The sequence below is a fragment of the Sardina pilchardus genome, chromosome 4 (genome assembly GCF_963854185.1).
Source record: "Sardina pilchardus chromosome 4, fSarPil1.1, whole genome shotgun sequence".
Lineage (NCBI taxonomy): Eukaryota > Metazoa > Chordata > Actinopteri > Clupeiformes > Clupeidae > Sardina > Sardina pilchardus.
Window position 1 is genome coordinate 4415830 of NC_084997.1, and position 18415 is coordinate 4434244.

Consider the following 18415-nt stretch of genomic DNA (forward strand, 5'->3'; position numbering starts at 1 on the left):
TCTGGTTTAGTGCCTCTGGACAGCCGTTCCCCTCCCCTCATTCCGGTCTGCACGCTCCATTCCAGAGGTTTTACGTAAACAGCAAGCTGTGGAGCCATGACCCCCCCCCCCGCTCCAGCTGGGACTGGGGGTTGGCATGGCAACGTCATCCTTATTGCCGGTCACCAGCTGGGGCCTTGCGTCAGCCGCGGCTAACGAGAGCAGATGAGTGGCGCGGGGCCCCGCAAGTGGCCCGCTCGGCCCTCCACATGACGGACTGTCTGTCTCCGCTGGCCCGCACGCCACCGCGGCTGCTCCGGCTCACTGCTCCACACTCCACCTGACTAAGCTGCTGTGACACGCCAGCCCCCCCCCCCGCCCCCGCCCACTCCTGAGCCCCACTCTCCTGAGCCAAGGCCCCCCTGTGGCAGGAGATCAGTGCCAGCTGACTGAGGGCTCAGGCAGGGCGTGCCATCCCACTCCCTCTACCCACTGCTCAGGGCCTCAGACACTGACACTCCTATTTTGGAGAGCCCCGTGACCCCCATCCTTGTGGGTGATGAAGAGAAGGGAACTGACTGGCCTACTCTCAGTGTTGAAACAAAGCCCTCAGGTGGCTGCCTGTTGTAGTGAAGCACACACACATGAAGAGGCCCTGACCCAGCGGCCTGTGCTCTGTAGGCGACTCCCCTCTCGTGCCACTGCACAGCCTCCCTGGCGGCACAGCCCTCATCTGGCGCCCACTCTGGGCCACGACCTGAATACAGCACAATGAATTGGACTGAGTGAAGGCTTGAAAACGGCTCTTTGTGTGTGGCACGCTGGGGGACGCCTCTCCTGAAATACAGACCTGGGATCAGGTGCACGAGATCAGAGCTCGGTGGCAGTAGGTAAGTGGGTGGGATTGTGAGTTGCCTAGTAGCCCCTTTTTTTTGCCCTAGCTGGGATATCCTCAAGCTTCTATCTGCCGTGTACCCAGGGCGTTTATGAAAGGCCGGCAAACACAGACAGGCATCTGTTGGCACACGCTGATTTCCTGTTCACAGCACCTCTGTTTGCCGCGCTGCCGCGCTGAATAGAGACGCAATCCATAACCTTTACGGGCCAAGCAAGCTGCGCTGCATTTGTGTGGGCTATTAACATTTACACAATGTGTTGCCTTAAACAGGAGCCTGGCCAATGCTGTGTTCGGCCCCCTTGCCCCCTTTGTCATTCAGCGAGGTGTGCTTTTAGTGCCCGTGCTGCAATCAATAATGATAAACGCCATAGAGCTACATGAGGAAAAGAAAGAACCCCGTTCCATTGCAATTGTGCACTGATCATTTAGAGAGACAATTGAAAGTGAAAGAGCCAGAATGCAAGCGAGGATGTGTGTGTGTGTGTGTGTGTGTGTGTGTGTGTGTGTGTGTGTGTGTGTGTGTGTGTGTGTGTGTGTGTGTGTGTGTGTGTGTGTGTGTCTGTGTGCGTCTGTGTGCGCATGTGTACACGTGTGCATCATACTCATGTTTACATGTGTGAGTGTGTGTTTTATATGAGTGAGAGAGAGAGAGAGAGAAAGTGTCATGAAGAGAAAGAGAAAGAGAGAGAGAGGGGGGAGCAAGAGAGAGAGAGAGAGAGAGAGATGCTATTCCAGCTGCAGACACTCATTTCTCCTGAGAGCAGGAAGTAGAGCAGCGGTGCCCTTTTTTCTCTCGCTCCGCAGAGACAATGAGATCATACTGGCAGCCAGTTAAAGCCCCATAAAAGCTTCACGTCATCTTTTACCTGCCACTGCCATTCCTCCTCCACTTGTATTGTTTGTTTGTCAGGGACCTTGTATGATTGCTTTACGAAAAAATAGGCATCCTCATCTACAGTAGCTATTGCACTCCCACTCACCCACTCTTTCTTCCAATGTGTCTGTGGTGAATGCCACTGATTTGGCTGGCATCCATCTCTTGTTTATTACAGAAACAGTCATTTATCATCTGGCTTCACAGGTCAGAGGCCTCATTAAAGTCAGCAGTATGAATGGAGATGAAAGGGACAGCACGCGGACACGAGAGCTCACCACTTAATGAAATGTTGTCCCCATTAATTCCTGCAAAGCCAATGGGACACAATTGACAAAGAGGACTTTGTCTTGATTAATTAGGGGCCTGCCGCGCCCCCATCACTCCCCCGGTTGGTCATGTTTGGCCCATCTGCTGCCGGCTAATTATCTAGCGGCACTTAAAGAGAGCCACTGATCTCCACTCCGCGCCCAAATCGGCTCCCTCAAGAGCCTCCTTTTTCTGGGAAGTGAAGCAGGAATTGTCCAGAGGCTTCTCGGACTTGTCGCTTTTGAGCGATAATCAGGCATCTTTAAAACGTTCTATACCACCCCCCTGAGCCGTGATGGCACTCCGGCGCATCTCCACTCCCAGACCTGTTGGGCTGACTGACTGACTGTGCTGATTGAGCTCCATCACCTGCTGCACTGGGCTCCAGTCCACAGCATTGCCACCACCATGATGTCTGTTGTGGGTTGGAGAGTGTTGAGCCAGCTCGGGCATTATCATTGGTGTCATCGGCAAGCATAGCCAGGGTGGATGACAGAGTGGCTCCAAGGCTGCTGTCTCCAGCTGGGCGAGTGACATTTCTCCTCACTGATCCACCGGCGCCCTGTCTGCTCCCCCAGTCACCAGGCCCCTGCCTCTTCAAAGCTCCAAACCAGAGCTGTGTGGTACAGAGGCGTTCCCCGCTAGATCGCCCGCACCGTTACCAAGGCACCGCCAGCCTGTGAGGCAGGGGTCCCTGGAGATGCCCGGGGTTAGGGGAGGTCCTCGCCTGAGCACAGGCCTGGGGGGGGCTGGGGGGGAGGAGAGCAGGAGGTGCTGATGTGTGTGGAGTGATAGACAACAACAGAAGGTAGTTGGGAGATTTCCCATGAGGAAGCTGGCATTTTATACATCTCCTCTCACATAGCTCACCAAGCATAGCATAATACTGGCACTGTAGCCTTGTTTACAAAGACAGAGTAAACGTAATTGAACCTTGTTTACAGCTGCATCTGTGTCTTGAAAATAGTTTTATTTTCTGTGGTAGATTTATATTACACCAGAATCAAGTTTGCACTGCTAGGTAGATAAAAGTGTTGTGCTAGCTTGCTAACACTCTGACTTCTGACTGCAGGTTCTGGCTGAAGAGGAGAGGGATCCCACTGAAGCAGAGGAAGATGAGTCTGAAGACTTGGAGAAGGCCCTGTCTGTGGAGCGCTTTGGGGACATCATCTTGGAGTCCGCGGCCAACGGCGCAGAGAAAATGGGCCGCAGCTACAATGAGAAAGACTTTGAGTGTAAGTGGTGTTGTGGCAACGGCCAGAGGGGAGGCTGACTTCTCGCACAGGGCCGATTCAGTGACTCAGTCAAGTGAACGTGTACACACACATACAGACACACATACATACACAGGCACACACACCCCTACACACACACCCTCTCCCACCCCCCTCCACACATACACCCCCCCCCCCCCACACACACACACACACACTGAAACACACATACACATTGACTTTCAAAAACTTGCAAATGTGCTGCCATCTTTGTTTGGTAAGCGTTATCAGTCATGGGCGAGTGGACCTTCCTAAGGGTCTGCTCAGTGCGTTTCATCCCTTAGACTTGCCCGGGTGAGATTAATGGTGCTGTCACCGTGAGAGCCACTTGTCAAGGCCTGGCCTCTAAGGCGCGGAGCCTTGCGGAGCCTCACTTGAACGGCTCGGCTCTGTTCCGCTGACCCTCCCGGAGCCCCGCGCTAAGCCACTGGCCGCCGCAGATACTGTAAATCATGTCCTTGTAACTGAGTCTGCTGCACTTTTATGGAAAGTTAGTATGTCTGCGCTTCTAGTGCACAGATGTTTTTGTCATTATGTTAGAAGATAGATGAGTAGGTGAGTAAAATAAAGCATCTATAAACAGGCACATACAGTATAATACATGTATACATATTTACCACATACACTATGTACACAATAAGATATCCAATAGATATTGCACTATACATTCTGATGTAGTTATAACCACTCTCAAGAGTATGTATAAATAAAGAATGAAGAAGAACTTCAAATGTACCCCTTTTCATGATCGATTTTAAACTTTAGAAACTCAATAGCTTTATAAAGGCTTTTGCCTTTTTTGAGATGGGAAAGTGAAGAATGCTATTGAGAGTTGGATAGGGAAATAAGCACAGGTTGGATTTGAGCCAAGGGCACTTGGATGTCTAAATGGGTGGGATGCTTCCACTTCCATTTCCAATAACTGAAGCTGTTGTTTAGGTGTGGACACATTCTTATGAGTCATGACATGTCATTTGTCATTATGTTTTTTTTAAGTTAAATTTGTGAGTTTTCTCAGAGGCTTTATAGAGAGTGAAGTCTCAACCAATAATCTGTTGAGGATAAGTAAAGCATTGTAAAACATTACACTGAACATTTTCTACAGAGGAAATCCCACTTATCCAGTCATTTTCCCTGATGTTTACGGGTTTGGCCTCAACACAAGTCCAGACTACCTCCAGAGGCAGAGCCCACTTCTCCCAGCTGCTGTCTGTGGCTGCCTCAGCTCAGCATAGGTTCTGTGTCCTACTGTCTATTTGTCTCTTTCTGAGGTGCACTGTAACTCAAGTCATTCAGCATGAACAGAGAGAAAGACAGTTGGATATACCCCAGAGTGAGGCCTTTATGCTCCATCATCTGGAGATCTTTGGGCTTTTGCTGTCAACCGACTGACACCTGCCTCCAGGTATGTGACTGACAAGCCAAGGAGTAACTTTCTGACATCAAAGTTCTGACTGGTGAAAGCAGAGGACAGGATGTCTCTCTACTGCTTCTTACGCTGGCAAATGTGCCGGGCCTTTGAGGGTGCCATGTTGACAGTGCGGTCTGCAGTCTGGGGTGATTAGTCATTGATATAGATTGAGTCATCAGGCTGTTGATACAACTACATTGGCCCGTAAAGAATCAAGGAATCAAATGCAGCATACATGGCAGTTTGGTCTGAGCGGTGATCCATTTATCAGAGATGAGATGATCATCAAGCTTAATCTGAAGAGTCTCGTTAGGTGTCAGGACTGGAAGTGCAGGATGTGGCATGCACTGAGTGAAGATGTGAAGTCCTATTGTTTCTGTAAGAATTGTTATTATTATTACACATGCAAACACACACACACACACACACACACACACACACACACACACACACACACACACACACACACACACACATACTTGCATACAAACACAGAGCAGGCTCACATACAGGCACAGACGCAGGCACACACACACACACACACACACACACACACACACACACACTTACATGTTTCAGTGCTTCCCATAACTAAAACTTCTAAAATGTAGCACACAATAGCTGCTGTATTTCACAAATGTGTTCACACAGTAGCCCCATTTGGAGTGTCTGTAAAGGGCAGCACACACGATGATCTCTTTGTCCCTTCTTTGTTTGGTCTTCAGCAGCCTTCCTCTAGCAGAGGCCCTCGATTGGGCAGTTCGGAACTCTGCATGAAAACAGGACAAATTCTTGACATGCTTTTCCCAGCGCCTCCCATGTTCTGAGCCCCTGCTCCACTCCTGTGTGTGTCCTCCCCCAGACCACCGGCACATGTTCCACCACACCCACCACCCGCTCTCCACCCACCTGCCCCCGCCGCAGCGCCTGCGCAAGAGGGTGCTCAGCATGGACCGCCGGCGCAAGAAGAAGCGCAAGAAAAAGAAGACCTCCATGCCCCCTTCCGAGGTGACCCCCACCATCCACGAGGTGGACGAGGAGGAGGCCGAGTCCGACGCTGAGGGCCAGGGCCCTGCGGCCACACCCACGGAGGCGCCTGAGGACCAGCCGCAGGTAGGCCCACCTGGGATGCCTGTTTGCAACACTGGTCAATGTTTGTTTGGTCACTCTAGCTCAGGGGTTGTTTGTATTGCATAATTGTTTGTTTGTATTATTTGGTATATTTGCAGATAGTATTACTGCATCACATTGTTTACAGATGGGATCAGATCAAGTCTGTGCTCAGTGTTATGGGTAGTTTCACCCTCAGCATGTAAGTGTAAGCCCCATTTTCAGACCCTTCATGCAAAGCTTTGAAGGAGGATTCAGGGCAGTGAGAGCCTTCCCTGTCAGTAAGATGAGAAGAGAGCAAAGAGCTGACACTGAAGAGATAGTGATCTGCTGAGTGCATGTTTAACAGGTACTGTAACTGCCCTGAGAGACAGGGGGACGCACCAACAGAGAGGAACACAAAGCCATAGAGGCGCTGAGTGCACACATGACCTCAGAGGAAGAAGTGAAAGTTTGAGAGCTCCCTGCAGTGTGGATGTCAGGATGAGAGGGAGGTGAAGTGCTGGGTGCCGTGAGGGTGATGGTGTGTGTTGTCCTCTCAGTTTAGTTTGGGCAGTGAGGAGGACCTGGCGGCTCCCCAGCCTTCCAGCAGCTTCCACATGGAGAGCGAACGCCCCCCGGATCCCCAGGAGCCCATGCCCGCCAAGGAGAAGCCAGAGGAGCAGGAGGAGATGCAGGAGCGCCAGGAGGAGGAGGAAGAGGAGGACGAGGCCCCCAGCAGGTAGAGTTCCTGCATTAGCCTACATTACTCTTTTACTGTGCGTTCACACCGCCGGCGACTTGAGCTTCCAAAATCGCTCTGGATGCCCTGTAAAGGACACCGTGGGAAGCTTGGATGCTTTGGCCGCTCTGAAGTAGTAGCATTCTATGTTCGTTGCTGGTCGTTTGGTCGCTGAACCGCGTCATAGCTCATTACCATAAAGTTAAACCACTTTCAACTTTCTCTAGTCGCTCAAGACGGCCAAAACGCGACGCCGACGGATTGGTTGCTGCTGGCAGCTGAGAGAAGCCGGCTTCCATTGAAAATGAATGACTTCCGGAAACTTTGGAAGCTCAAGTCGCGGGCGGTGTGAACGCACAGTTACACTTACAAAATAAGTTGATTTGTTTTGTATTTTACCAGCTGTATTTCGATATTGAGTGAGGTGAGAGGTGTGAGAGATGTTTGGCATGGGATCTGGAGAGCTACAGTATGATTGTGCAGCACTTGCACAACGTCTGCTTGTAATCCTCTCTGCTTGTGATCCTCTCCTTTCTCCTCTCCCTCCTGAAGCATTTCATCTCTTATTCTCACTGAACGGGATTCTTGATTTGATGGATAACAATAGGCTTTGAGAGAAAAGAAGAGATCATTCTGCCTATGAATTACACTTATTCCATCTCTAGCTATGGTTTCCTTTCTAAAGACCATTGGCTGTGTATCCAGCTGACACATTATTTTGAAAGTAACTCTTTGTGAAAGAACATGAGGTTGCAGTGTGTTGTGTGCCCACTCAGATCTGGATGGGCATAAACGATGCTCATCGTGCTAATTGCCCAGAGGCATACATGTGAGCTCTGTCTGGAAACCCATCTGGCTTATAAAAACACATGGCAATCAGGATATAAATTATTGGTTAAGGCCATGAATAATGTATAGGGCAAGCTGTGGATCTCCAGTCAGTCCACAGTGATGCTCAGGTACTTGTCTGTTTTCATATCTGAACGCACTAATCCTCACATTCAGCTTGGATTTATTTAGCATTTTTTGAGCCAGATAAGAAAATGAGGACAATAGCATGCAGCGCTGTGGTACAATAACACGAGGGAAAGTGGCGTGTGCTTTTGCTGATGCAGCACTCAAGTTAGAGGATGCCTGTGTTACAGCGCCATCTGCTGTTTGCAACTTGCAATCTAGTCTAGAGGGTTTACTGTGGAGCATTTGTTTACATTACAGTGTGATGCATTTATAGTTATAACCATGAAAAGTTTATAACAATAATTTCTTTCCCCCAGATTTCAGGCATATACTTTGTCTCCAATTTTTTTCTCTTATGTACATTTTTTATTTGGACCTAAAACATAGAATTGTGGTAAGTCTAGAATATTTTTATATTTTACAACAGAGAAACCTCAGACTGTGCCTTCATACACAGTTGCAGACCCAAAGAAGATGTTTCTTTCAAGCACAATCAAACTTTCAACTTTCAACATAAACAATGCACATTTTTACAAAGGCTGCATTGTGATATTTAACCTTTAACTTGTAAATAATGTGCAGTCTAGCTCAAGGCAGATTCCTAGATGTTGTGCCATAACACAAGTTCATATGCTATGTGTAGTTGACAATCACATGTAAAGTTAGTGTGTGGTTAGTGTCCTGCCCATGTCTGTATGTGTAGGCCAACCTCTGTGCTCTGTGCTGTGTCCTGCAGGTTCAGTCCAGCTGTGGAGCCGGCCAGCATGAGCACGCGCGGCTGGTTCCGCCGCAAGCCCCTGCATCGCCTCCCGGGGGCGCAGCGCACCAGCTACGACCTGCGGGAGCGCATCTGCATCGGCAGCATGACCGCCATGGAGACGGCCGTCTACCAGAAGGTGCCCACCGACGAGGCCGAGGCCCAGATGCTGGCCAGCGCCGACCTGGACGACATGAAGAGTAAGCAGGCCAGCAGGGGGCAGGAGGGTCAAAGGGAAAGAGCTCTGTCTCAAAATAAAAGTCCTCCCCCATTTCACCTCCTCTCATCTCCTGCCACTCCGTCAGCTGATTGTATTCATGACTTGCACCTCCTCTCCTTATTTTATTGCAGTGTCTGTTATGGATTTCATGCAGTCAAAAGTAACTCCAGTCCGCCGGTTCAGCTCTGAGGGATGTATTAATGTGCGGTCAGAGCTCTGGTTCCTGTGTTTTCAAGTTCAGTTAAAGTCTGCCCCGCTACTGCTGCTCTGAAAGAGTCATCATTGTGGTCTGAGGAAGCCGTGTGGTTGTGAGGATTAGTGTAGTGCATGCCAAGAGTATTAAATCTTTAATCTACTCTTAATCTTTCTCTTTTCTTCTGTTTTTTTGCTGGAGTGTTGACGACGGAGCGGGATGGCTGCAGTAGTTTGGGTCTGGTCTCTGGGGGATCACTTTAAAAGTCACGCTGTGCGATTCTAGGAAGGGTGGAACCCAAGAACGTCAGGCCCTGCTGGTCAAAGCCTCATTACGAGGCCACGCAGCCAAGCAAGGACAGCAGTGGTCTTGCCTGGCTATTTGTTTGTTAACTTAGAGGCCAGATTGGCAGCCATTTGGTTTGTTTGAGAAAGGGGAGGACGGCTCTGTGGTCTGTGGGCACGTCCTCCATGTATGTGTTGTGGCGGTCAGAGTAACTGCAGCCTCATCTCCTTGGCATGGGCCGTCCAGGCAGCGGGCCCTCGACTCATCCCAGCCTTATTACACACGAGTAAACAAACCCTGAGATTTCTCAAATGCGGTCGGGGTCACCAAGGGCCCCTGTGTCCATATGGCAATTGGACTTTCAGCTATTTTCCTCCCATGATCGCCTGTAATAAAGCAGTCTCATTTGGACCCTGGGCATAGCTAAACAAACCTCAAATGTTGTGTGCAAGTAATGAAATGCTGAGCGATAGGCTATAATCAGCAGCCCCTATCACTGACCCCTCCAGCTTTAAAAGTCATGGTGGACTAAAGAGGTTGCTACATTTAATGTATGCTCATCAGATGGGATGTGGATTAAGCTCCATGATAAACCACTGCTATGCCTTAAATGCCACGTACAGTATTCCTCTCCCGTGCTGGGGAGGTGGGGGGAGGGCACACTACAGGATTTCTTTCCAGAGATTTTGTAGCAAAGCCTTCGTCAGCATCCCCTGTGCCTGACGCGAGGGGGCTGGGGCTGGGGTTGGTGTGTGTGTGTGTGTGTGTGTGTGGGGGGGGGGGGGGGGGGGGGGGGTATGGTCAAGTCAGATCCCATGCTCCTCCACTTGCCCTCCCAGCTGTTGTGAGCTCTGTGAGATTTGTGGTGGCATGTCTGCCATGGGAACAGTTACAAACAACTCTTCATTAGCCAGCCATATGGTCCTGTCCTGCTGTGTCGCTGGGCTGGGAAACCGTTCCCCGGTTTACACCCCCCCGAAATATATATACGTTAAGTTTTACCTGCGGGAAATCACTCTTGCCATCTACTTTTCTACATCTGGATTGTTGATCAAGCAAACAACTGCAGATGTTTAATTGATAAACATCTTGTTTTAAAAACAAACATAATTCACAGAATGTGTTTCAATGTGAAACACTGAAGCCAGAAAACTAGTAAAAAGCCAAGTGATTTGTAAACAGCCATTTTAGATTTAGACCCATCGCTGCCCTCCACTGGCAGGCACACTAGTCAGTCAGCCTGTAATCTGCTCTACCCCACCATATGCTGACATGCTGAAATAAATTAGATAAGCCCAGGTGTGTGCGAGTGAGAGCTCCCCTGCGTGTGCATGCTGTCTCACCCCTGACACACTTGCAGCGCTGGGCAGCAGTGGACGCCTCCCTCCCTCATGACCAGCAGATTGGGCAACATGACACCAGCTGCACTGGACACGTGTGGTAGAGTGGGTTGTGAATGGAGAATGTGGGCACATAGGTCCTCTCTCTTCCTCACACATACTCTCTCTCTCTCTCTTTCTCTCTCTCTCTTCCTCTCACACTCTCTCTCTCTCTCCTTCTCTCTCTTTCTCTCTCTCTCTCTCTCTGTCTCTCTCTCTCTGTCTCTCGCTCCACTCTGTGAAGGGGAGCGGATGGGATGGGAGTTCAGTGAGCTAGCCTCAGGCTGTAATTAACACAGTGGCTCAGATCGATTAGCGCGGGCTCGACCCCGCTCGTGGCCCTTCCTGCTCTCAGAGCGCAGGCCTCATTGACTGCCACGCCAGATGGAATCGGAAACTGGGACCTTGCTCTGGAACAAGCGATTGAATTTCGGTGGCGTGGGATGGCAGGATGGCTATTTGCTGCTCATATCCGCCCCCCTACCTTCCACCCCAGTGGCTCTGCGCCTCATGCATCAGTGGGCGTGGGGTGTGGCTGACCGCCTTTCTCCTCACTCTTCCACACATTTGAAACTCATGTCGGACGCATCATCTGGTTCACTGTTTTTGGGGGGTTGCAACATCAGCACATAGTAAACAACAAATGAACGCACAAAATAAGTCTGATGATAATTCAATGATTTATTTTCGTCAGGACCTAGCTGCCAATTTCCAAATGATTCCAATTGTGGGAGTATTAAATAATTCATTCCACTGTGCATTGCTAAATCCTTTTTCCAGTGTTCAGCCCAATTGTTATATCTTTGAATTAAAGCCCCCATCTTTCATGGTGGCATGTGTGTGTGTGTGTGTGTGTGTGTGTGTGTGTGTGTGTGTGTGTGTGTGTGTGTGTGTGTGTGTGTGTGTGTGTGTGTGTGTGTGTGTGTGTGTGTGTGTGTGTGAGAGCTGTAGTGGCTCCTCTGAGCTGCAGCTCTCCCTGTGGTGAGGCCTGAAGAGGCTCGGTGGCGTGCAGGTACCAGCCGAGTGAGTGAGGGGAGCGCTCCACTAGCAATCATGGTTTCCATGGAGACGTGGGATCTAGAGACAGTGCAGCCTATCGCCAAGCACCATGTTGTGCATCTGGACGCACTTTGACTAAGTGTGACGCCGAGACGACGTCTCTCTCTCTCTCTCTCTCTCTCTCTCTCTCTCTCTCTCTCTCTCTCTCTCTCTCTCTCATTTCCTGTGTTTGCGCCGGTGCGGTGGCAGAGAGATCCTCAGGCCCGTGCGGGGCCTGTGCCGTCGTCTGTGGTCAGCGTGCGGATGTGTGGTCTGTATGTGGCAGTGCAGCGGGAGATGCAGCGGGCGCCCGTATTTCTGGATCTGCTGCTGCCCTGCGCTCTCCTCCACCAAGACTGGAGGTGTGGGTGTTGATTTTGCAGCGCGTGACTCATCGGCGGGTTCGCTCGCTCGCTCGACGACGCTAGTCTGGCTGCAGATTGGGGGGTGAGCGGCAGGAGGGCGTCACCGGCGCTGGGGGAAGGTGGGTGGGGGGAAGGGTGGCTGACCAGTCCCGGCTACAGCTACACAATCAATTGGCAACGTCACGGAAACCATGCCATGCTGCCGCTAGGTTAGTGGAGGAGCAAAAAAAAAGCTGCGCTTGTGTCCGCAGTTCCCCCGCCGACTGTTGAGCAACTCTGGTGTCCCTGCTGTTTGCTCACCTGGATACCGCGTCGTCTCCCCGTTTGGCGTGCCGGCTGGATCGCAGAGCCTCAGGCCACACCGTAGCGGGCCTCGCGTGCCTGGCTGGGAACTTGACATCAGCACCAGACCCTCGCTCTCACGGCGCTTGACTGTGGACCAAAAGCACTGTTGGACAAACAGCACATCTGGAGATTCTCCCTGGGCTGCATCTCATTTTTCTGTGTCCTTCACCTCAGCTTGATTGCGGTTCTTGGAATAGCTGTCATCCATACTGCCTGATTGAGAGAGGTTGATGGCCTCATCCAGCTGAATTGACAGATCAAAGGGCTTTCTGGAGCAGCCGTCTGCTGAAGCTGCGTTTGGATTCATCTGCAGACGTCCTAGAACTCGCACCGCTGGTCTAGCTCTTGGATAGAGCCCATCAGCAGAGGTCAAGCTCTCTGGGGGAACCTTCTGTTCCGTTCTGTTCTTTTTCCACTGCGTTTGTTTAGAATTCTGGGGTTCTTTGCGGAGAAGCGGTTCATGGAAAGCCAGAGGGCTGCGCTGGGCTGCTAACACCGAGGGCACACGGAGGGAGAGGAGCGGGAGAGGAGCGGGAGCGGGAGCGGGAGCGCCACACCCTGGATGAACAGGGCACCCACCTGCAGCGGGGAGGGGTGGACGCACGGGCCCAAGAGATGACAGACAAGGAGGCCAAGGAGCAGAGGCCCCGGAGGGGCTCGTCCAACGCCACCCCGTCCCACCAGCCCAACGCCAGCACTGGGCACGAGGAGGGCCACCATGGGGGTCTCTTCTCCGTGGAGGGCTTTGCGGACTTTGAGGAGTTTGTCTTAGACTTTGATGACTATGATTTATTGGAATCAATTCACACTCATCTTGGATCACCAGTTGATCCTATTCGTAAGTCAGAGGAGGAAGTAGGTATATGACATTATCAGTTACATTCTTTTACATCACTTACATATTTTTAAATCATTTTTTGTGTACATAAACTATGGATATTAGTTAACATGATCAAACCATTTAAAACTTGAGGGACGGTGGGATTGAGTGTACAGTTCTTGAAAGGATCTACATTTAGGTGGCAGAAACCATAGACAACACTAGACAAACCCTGCACAAACATCATTTGCGGTCTGCTTTTGTGGCACATCTGTCAATGGGATCCAATGGCTTTTTCCGTTTAGATGCTGTTATTATGACATTGTGGTAGCTCCAGCAGCCCATTTTGCATTCTTTTTATGGATGTGTCTGATGGTGATGATCGATTAGTGGGAGTTCTGAATTGAGTTGCTGCATCGATCCTGTAGAGTAACACAAGCTAATTAAAGGCATGCCCCACCCACTGTGCCCGGCTCTGTGGCATGGCAATCCAAGCGCCGTGTTCTGGGCCCAGGGTGATGGCACTGCTGTGCTCAGCCCCCGTATTGATCCTGCGGCCCTAGCACACGGCCCTGGGCCTCTCTCTCGCGCCGGCCAAGCGTTAACACATGCCATTGACAAGTGTTGATGAGCCAGAGCCCCACCGCCATTGCACTGAAAGCTTTAGAGGCTCTGAAGGTTACGACACGGATGCTTTTGGCCCTGCCTAAGAGGCTTTGATGCAGCAGGGGGAAAAGAGCATTTACTCTCCTGCAATGCGATTGGTGCTTGGGAATGTGGGCATGTTTGACATGTTCTAGAGATGCCGCTGTTTTCCAGTTGGTGTCTAGATATTAATGAGTGTATTACCAGTTGGTGTCTAGATATTAATGAATGTATTACCAGTTAGTGTCTAGATATTAATGAGTGTATTACCAGTTAGTGTCTAGATATTAATGAGCGTGTTACCAGTTGGTGTCTAGATATTTATGAATGTATTACCAGTTAGTGTCTAGATATTAATGAGTGTACTACCAGTTGGTGTGTAGATATTAATGAGTGTACTACCCGAGAGACTCATCCCTCCACTCTCCACTCTCTATCAGCCCCTGAGCCTCTCTGGCTCCTCAGGGAGATCCCAACTCCTCATGAGGAGAGCTTGAGACTCTGCACCCTGAGAAATATGTCTGAGCCACAAGGAAATACATGAAAGGCTTACATTTTTTTTATATATATTTTTTGGCCTTTTTGCCTTTATTATGATAGGACAGTGGAGAGGTAGACAGGAAACAAGTGGGAGAGAGAGATGGGGTGGGATCGGGACATGACCGCAGGCCGGATTCGAACCCGGGTCCCCGTGGGCACTCGGACCCGTAAATGGTATGGACGCTGTAGCCTGCTGCGCCACAGCGCCCCCCATTTTGTTTTGTTTTGAACATGTAAACATGTTTGAACTTGTGCACACAACATACCTACAGTATGTGTCTGTGGAGGGGGACATTTTCCACCAATGACCTGCTGTTGCCACTTCTGTAATTATGTACAATGAGGGATTGCTCAGTCGTTCAAAAAGCAATACTTCAGCAAATTTAATTTGCTGTTATAGAGCTGTTTTTTTTTTTTTTGCTCAACTCTGCTCAGCGTTCTGAGCTGAATGTTGGCTGGTCGTTTTTTCGCCAGAATTGCTGTTGCGCTGCCATGATGGAATGGCTCAGCCAGAGTACAGCCAAAAGCCATCTCCTCCGTGCAGTTAGGAGCAGGGCCCCATGGGAGGCTGAACCCGCGAGCCGAGCATGTGCTGTAAAACGCAGCAGGCGAACCGTGCTGAGGGCTAGCATGAAACCCGCAGTCAGAAAGACCAGAGTGACAGGACAAACATTTCACCCCCGCTCGCCCCCCTACCCTCTCTCTGCGCTTTGTTTACCCCATGTCCTGTGACTACTGTGACAACACGAACCAGCTGGGGCCCAAGGCAGCCTGGCAAGGGCCTCTCCTCTCCTCCCCGAGTCCCCAGGCCTCGGAGCTTGGCACTGGGAGAAGAGAGAGAGGGGCTCCCAGGAACACACCCCTTCAATTATCCCAAATTCAATAAAAGCCCTGGTTTGCGGGTTGAAATGATACAGTATTAAATCATGGCTCCTTCGATGAAAAAAGGGGAAAAAATGGAGACTGGAGTGGCCTCAGGGCTCAACCACCCAAAGTAATTCCCTCTGTCCATGACTTTTTGCTCTGCCTGAGATTGCTCATCATCAGACTTCAAGAAGCCGCTGTTTAGTGTTTAGTGCAAATGTGGAAACCTAATTGGAGAGGCTATTCTAAACAACGTCATTTATCACTCTTTTGTTCCACAGACATTCCCCGCCATTGTTTGTGCCCCAAGTTGAAATTGTGTGCAAATTTCCAATCAACAGCAGTCTCATACTCTTTGTCTTTGCCTTTGTCGTGCCGTTCAAAGGTCACCGATTCGAGGACAATCCCGGGGTGAGGCGTCACCTGGTGAAGAAGTCCTCGAGATGCCTGGTGCCCAGGACCAGCAACAGCTCGCCTCCGCTGACCAGTCTGAAGAAGAGGAAGAGGGCAGCCGACAAGAAGACCCACGAGGTGAGAGACCAGGGACTGGCCAGCTGTGATGAATGCACACTTGGCCTCACAGACGTTTGTCTTTCCCTGGCTTCGTGTGAGCTTAATAGTTCTCAATTTGGGTGACCCAACATCAATATTTGAGATTAGGTGTGCTAATAGAGGTGTGGGCTGGAAGCTGAGGGAAGGGATTTCAGTTTGCTATCTTTCCTTTCTTGGCAGGTCTTTATTGATCTTTCTTCTCCCACTTTCGCAAACACACTGTCTCTCTCTACACACACACACACACACACACACACACACACACACACACACACACACACTGACACACTCACACACAAACAGAAGACAGAACAAGAGGTAGAGTGATCCCTCTTGAGTCAGTGTGAGATGTGAAATACTGCCTACTTACATAAACGCTCTGCCAGTCACTCAGCAGTGGAAGCTCCATGTAGCAGTATGAGCTTGAGTATCTCAGCTCCCCCTAATTCCTAAATCAATCACCACTGTGGGCTCATTGGGCCCTGTGAGTGCATTAGATATTTAAGCAGTGGGCCATTACTCTAATCACTTCCTGTAGGATTGAGCCGCACTCTCTCTAACCTGGAGAACCATTGGCCTTCAGAGGCTGTCAAAACTGTTGGTGAAAGCATCATAGAAATGGATTTAACAAGGCCCATTCTGAATTCATGTTCTCCCTGTGTGTGTGTGTGTGTGTGTGTGTGTGTGTGTGTGTGTGTGTGTGTGTGTGTGTGTGTGTGTGTGTGTGTGTGTGTGTGTGTGTGTGTGTGTGTGTGTGTGTGTGTGTGTGTGTGTGTGTGTGTGTGTGTGTGTGTGTGTGTGTGTGTGCGTGCGTGCGTGTGGGTGTTTTCGGGGTCAGGTCTTTGTGGAGCTTAATGAGCTGATCACTGACAAGAACCAGGAGATGCGCTGGAAGGAGACGGCGCGCTGGATCAAGTTCGAGGAGGACGTGGAGGCGGACACTGACCGCTGGGGCAAGCCCCACGTGGCCTCGCTCACATTCCGCAGTCTCCTGGAGCTCCGCAGGACCATCACTCACGGTGAGGCGCCACGGCCAGGGCTGCAGCGCTAAACGGGTGCTGAAACCTCCAACATCTGCTGCTGATGGCTGACGCTGAGTCCTAATACACCCATTATGTGACTCAGGTTGGTGCTGAGCTGGGTGGACGCTGAGTCCAACATGCAGAGGCAGCACACAAACCTCACGCCTTTGATCTAATGAGGGTTTTAAGACTAATGTATGCAATGCAAAGCATGATGCTTATGAAGATCAGAGCTGTTGGTAGATGCTAGGGGCGTTTACCATCAAAAATATTTATCACAAAGTTCATCTCCATAAAATCTTTTATTGCTTACTCCAAACCTGCCAACTGGCAAGCTAGCGAGATGATTAGTGGCCAACTGTATTTGCATACCTTCTCTGTCGGTTTCATTTTTTGATAAATGGCATGGGCATGTAGTAGGTATGCTGTATTGCTGTTGTAAACTGTGATATGTATTCAATGTGCTGTACCTAATACACTTAAAGGTAGTGATTTTAATGCAGTGAATATATTGGAGTCAGCTGCGTAAGAGCTGCCTGTGCGTGCCTCTGTCTCAAGCCCTCTGGCTCTCTCTTGCAGGTGCCATACTGCTGGACCTGGAGCAGACCACTCTGCCAGGCATTGCCCACTTGGTGGTGGAGACTATGATCATCTCGGACCAAATAAGGGCTGAAGACCGGGCCAACGTTCTGCGGGCCTTGCTGCTCAAACACAGGTCAGAGAGGGTCACCCATCAATAGCCCCACTCAGGGCCCATATCGAGCGCTGCACTGTGGATGCCATTTGCCAGGAGCGCTGCTGTCAATGGCTTCCTGGTAGATCGAAAAAGAGATTACACAACCGGCGATGCTTGCAAATAAATAAAAGAGTTATGATCAGTGTTTTATATACTCTCTGAAAAGAGCTGTTCCGTAGAGGGCTTTCACAAAATGGCCAAATCTGTTGTCAGAATTCATCCATCTGCTTTTAAAAAATATGTCCAGCTGACAACTAGGCTTGGGGGGATATGGGGGGGGGGTATGGGGGGTAGTGCAGCTTTTGTTTCCAGAGCTGGAACATGACCTCTTTAGTTGGTCGCTGCACATAAGTGAACGAAAGTCGTTTGTGAACTGCCATGCACAGTATCTCTCTCTCTCTCTTTCTCTCTCTCTCTGTTTTTGTGCTCAGCCATGACCACTTTGCCCAGGTGTCCATACTGGACCCAGCAGTGCCATCAAAATGGTATCTGTGTGTGTGCGCGTTTGTGTGTGTGTGTATGGGTGTGTGTGTGTGTGCAGTGCACTAACAACATTAACAGTGCATGGCCCTACCCCACTGCGCTCGGTGGGATGCTCTCATGGTTTGCCGATGATGTGGGGATGCTGGTTTTGATTATAGCATACCTTTGGGAAATTAATAAAGGCCATTAATAACATACAGCTGGTGTGCGAGGTTAATCAAAAGTTCTCTGGCTTGACATCTCTGGAATAGCTATTGTGCCATAGATCTATGACGGCTATGCAGTTGGAGACTGGCTTACTCATGGGCTGCTCAACTGCTAAGGCTGATGTTAATGCTTTGGTCGTGTCACTGTCACTCTGCTCTTCTCGACTCTTCTGCTTGAGAGTGGCTCGTCTGCATTAGAAACCTCTGATCGATCAGAATTAGGGTGCTAGTGTCAGTGAAGTGTGTGACATTGTTTATGTGAACACAGATGGAATTGAGTGGGCCTTTTAATTGATTTGAAGTCTGTTATTTCCTGCATTCAACACACTCTGTTGATGATGCATCATTGGCTCCGTTCAAAACTGGTGGAAATGCGGGCTGGCTCACTAGATAGCGCCAAGGCTCTAAGAATTCTGAACAGAACTGGTTCAA

At 50.1% G+C, this 18415-nt stretch overlaps 1 protein-coding gene across 1 annotated transcript in view; it reads left to right on the top strand.

Moving 5' to 3' along the window:
• Positions 1–18415, top strand: part of slc4a3 (solute carrier family 4 member 3) — a 39260-nt gene that overhangs the window by 12022 nt on the left and 8823 nt on the right. The window contains exons 3-9 of the mRNA XM_062533768.1: positions 3133–3295; positions 5608–5858; positions 6398–6576; positions 8270–8490; positions 15370–15515; positions 16375–16555; positions 17138–17273. Of these exons, the coding sequence (XP_062389752.1) occupies positions 3133–3295; positions 5608–5858; positions 6398–6576; positions 8270–8490; positions 15370–15515; positions 16375–16555; positions 17138–17273 (1277 nt within the window). The remainder of the gene's footprint in view (positions 1–3132; positions 3296–5607; positions 5859–6397; positions 6577–8269; positions 8491–15369; positions 15516–16374; positions 16556–17137; positions 17274–18415) is intronic.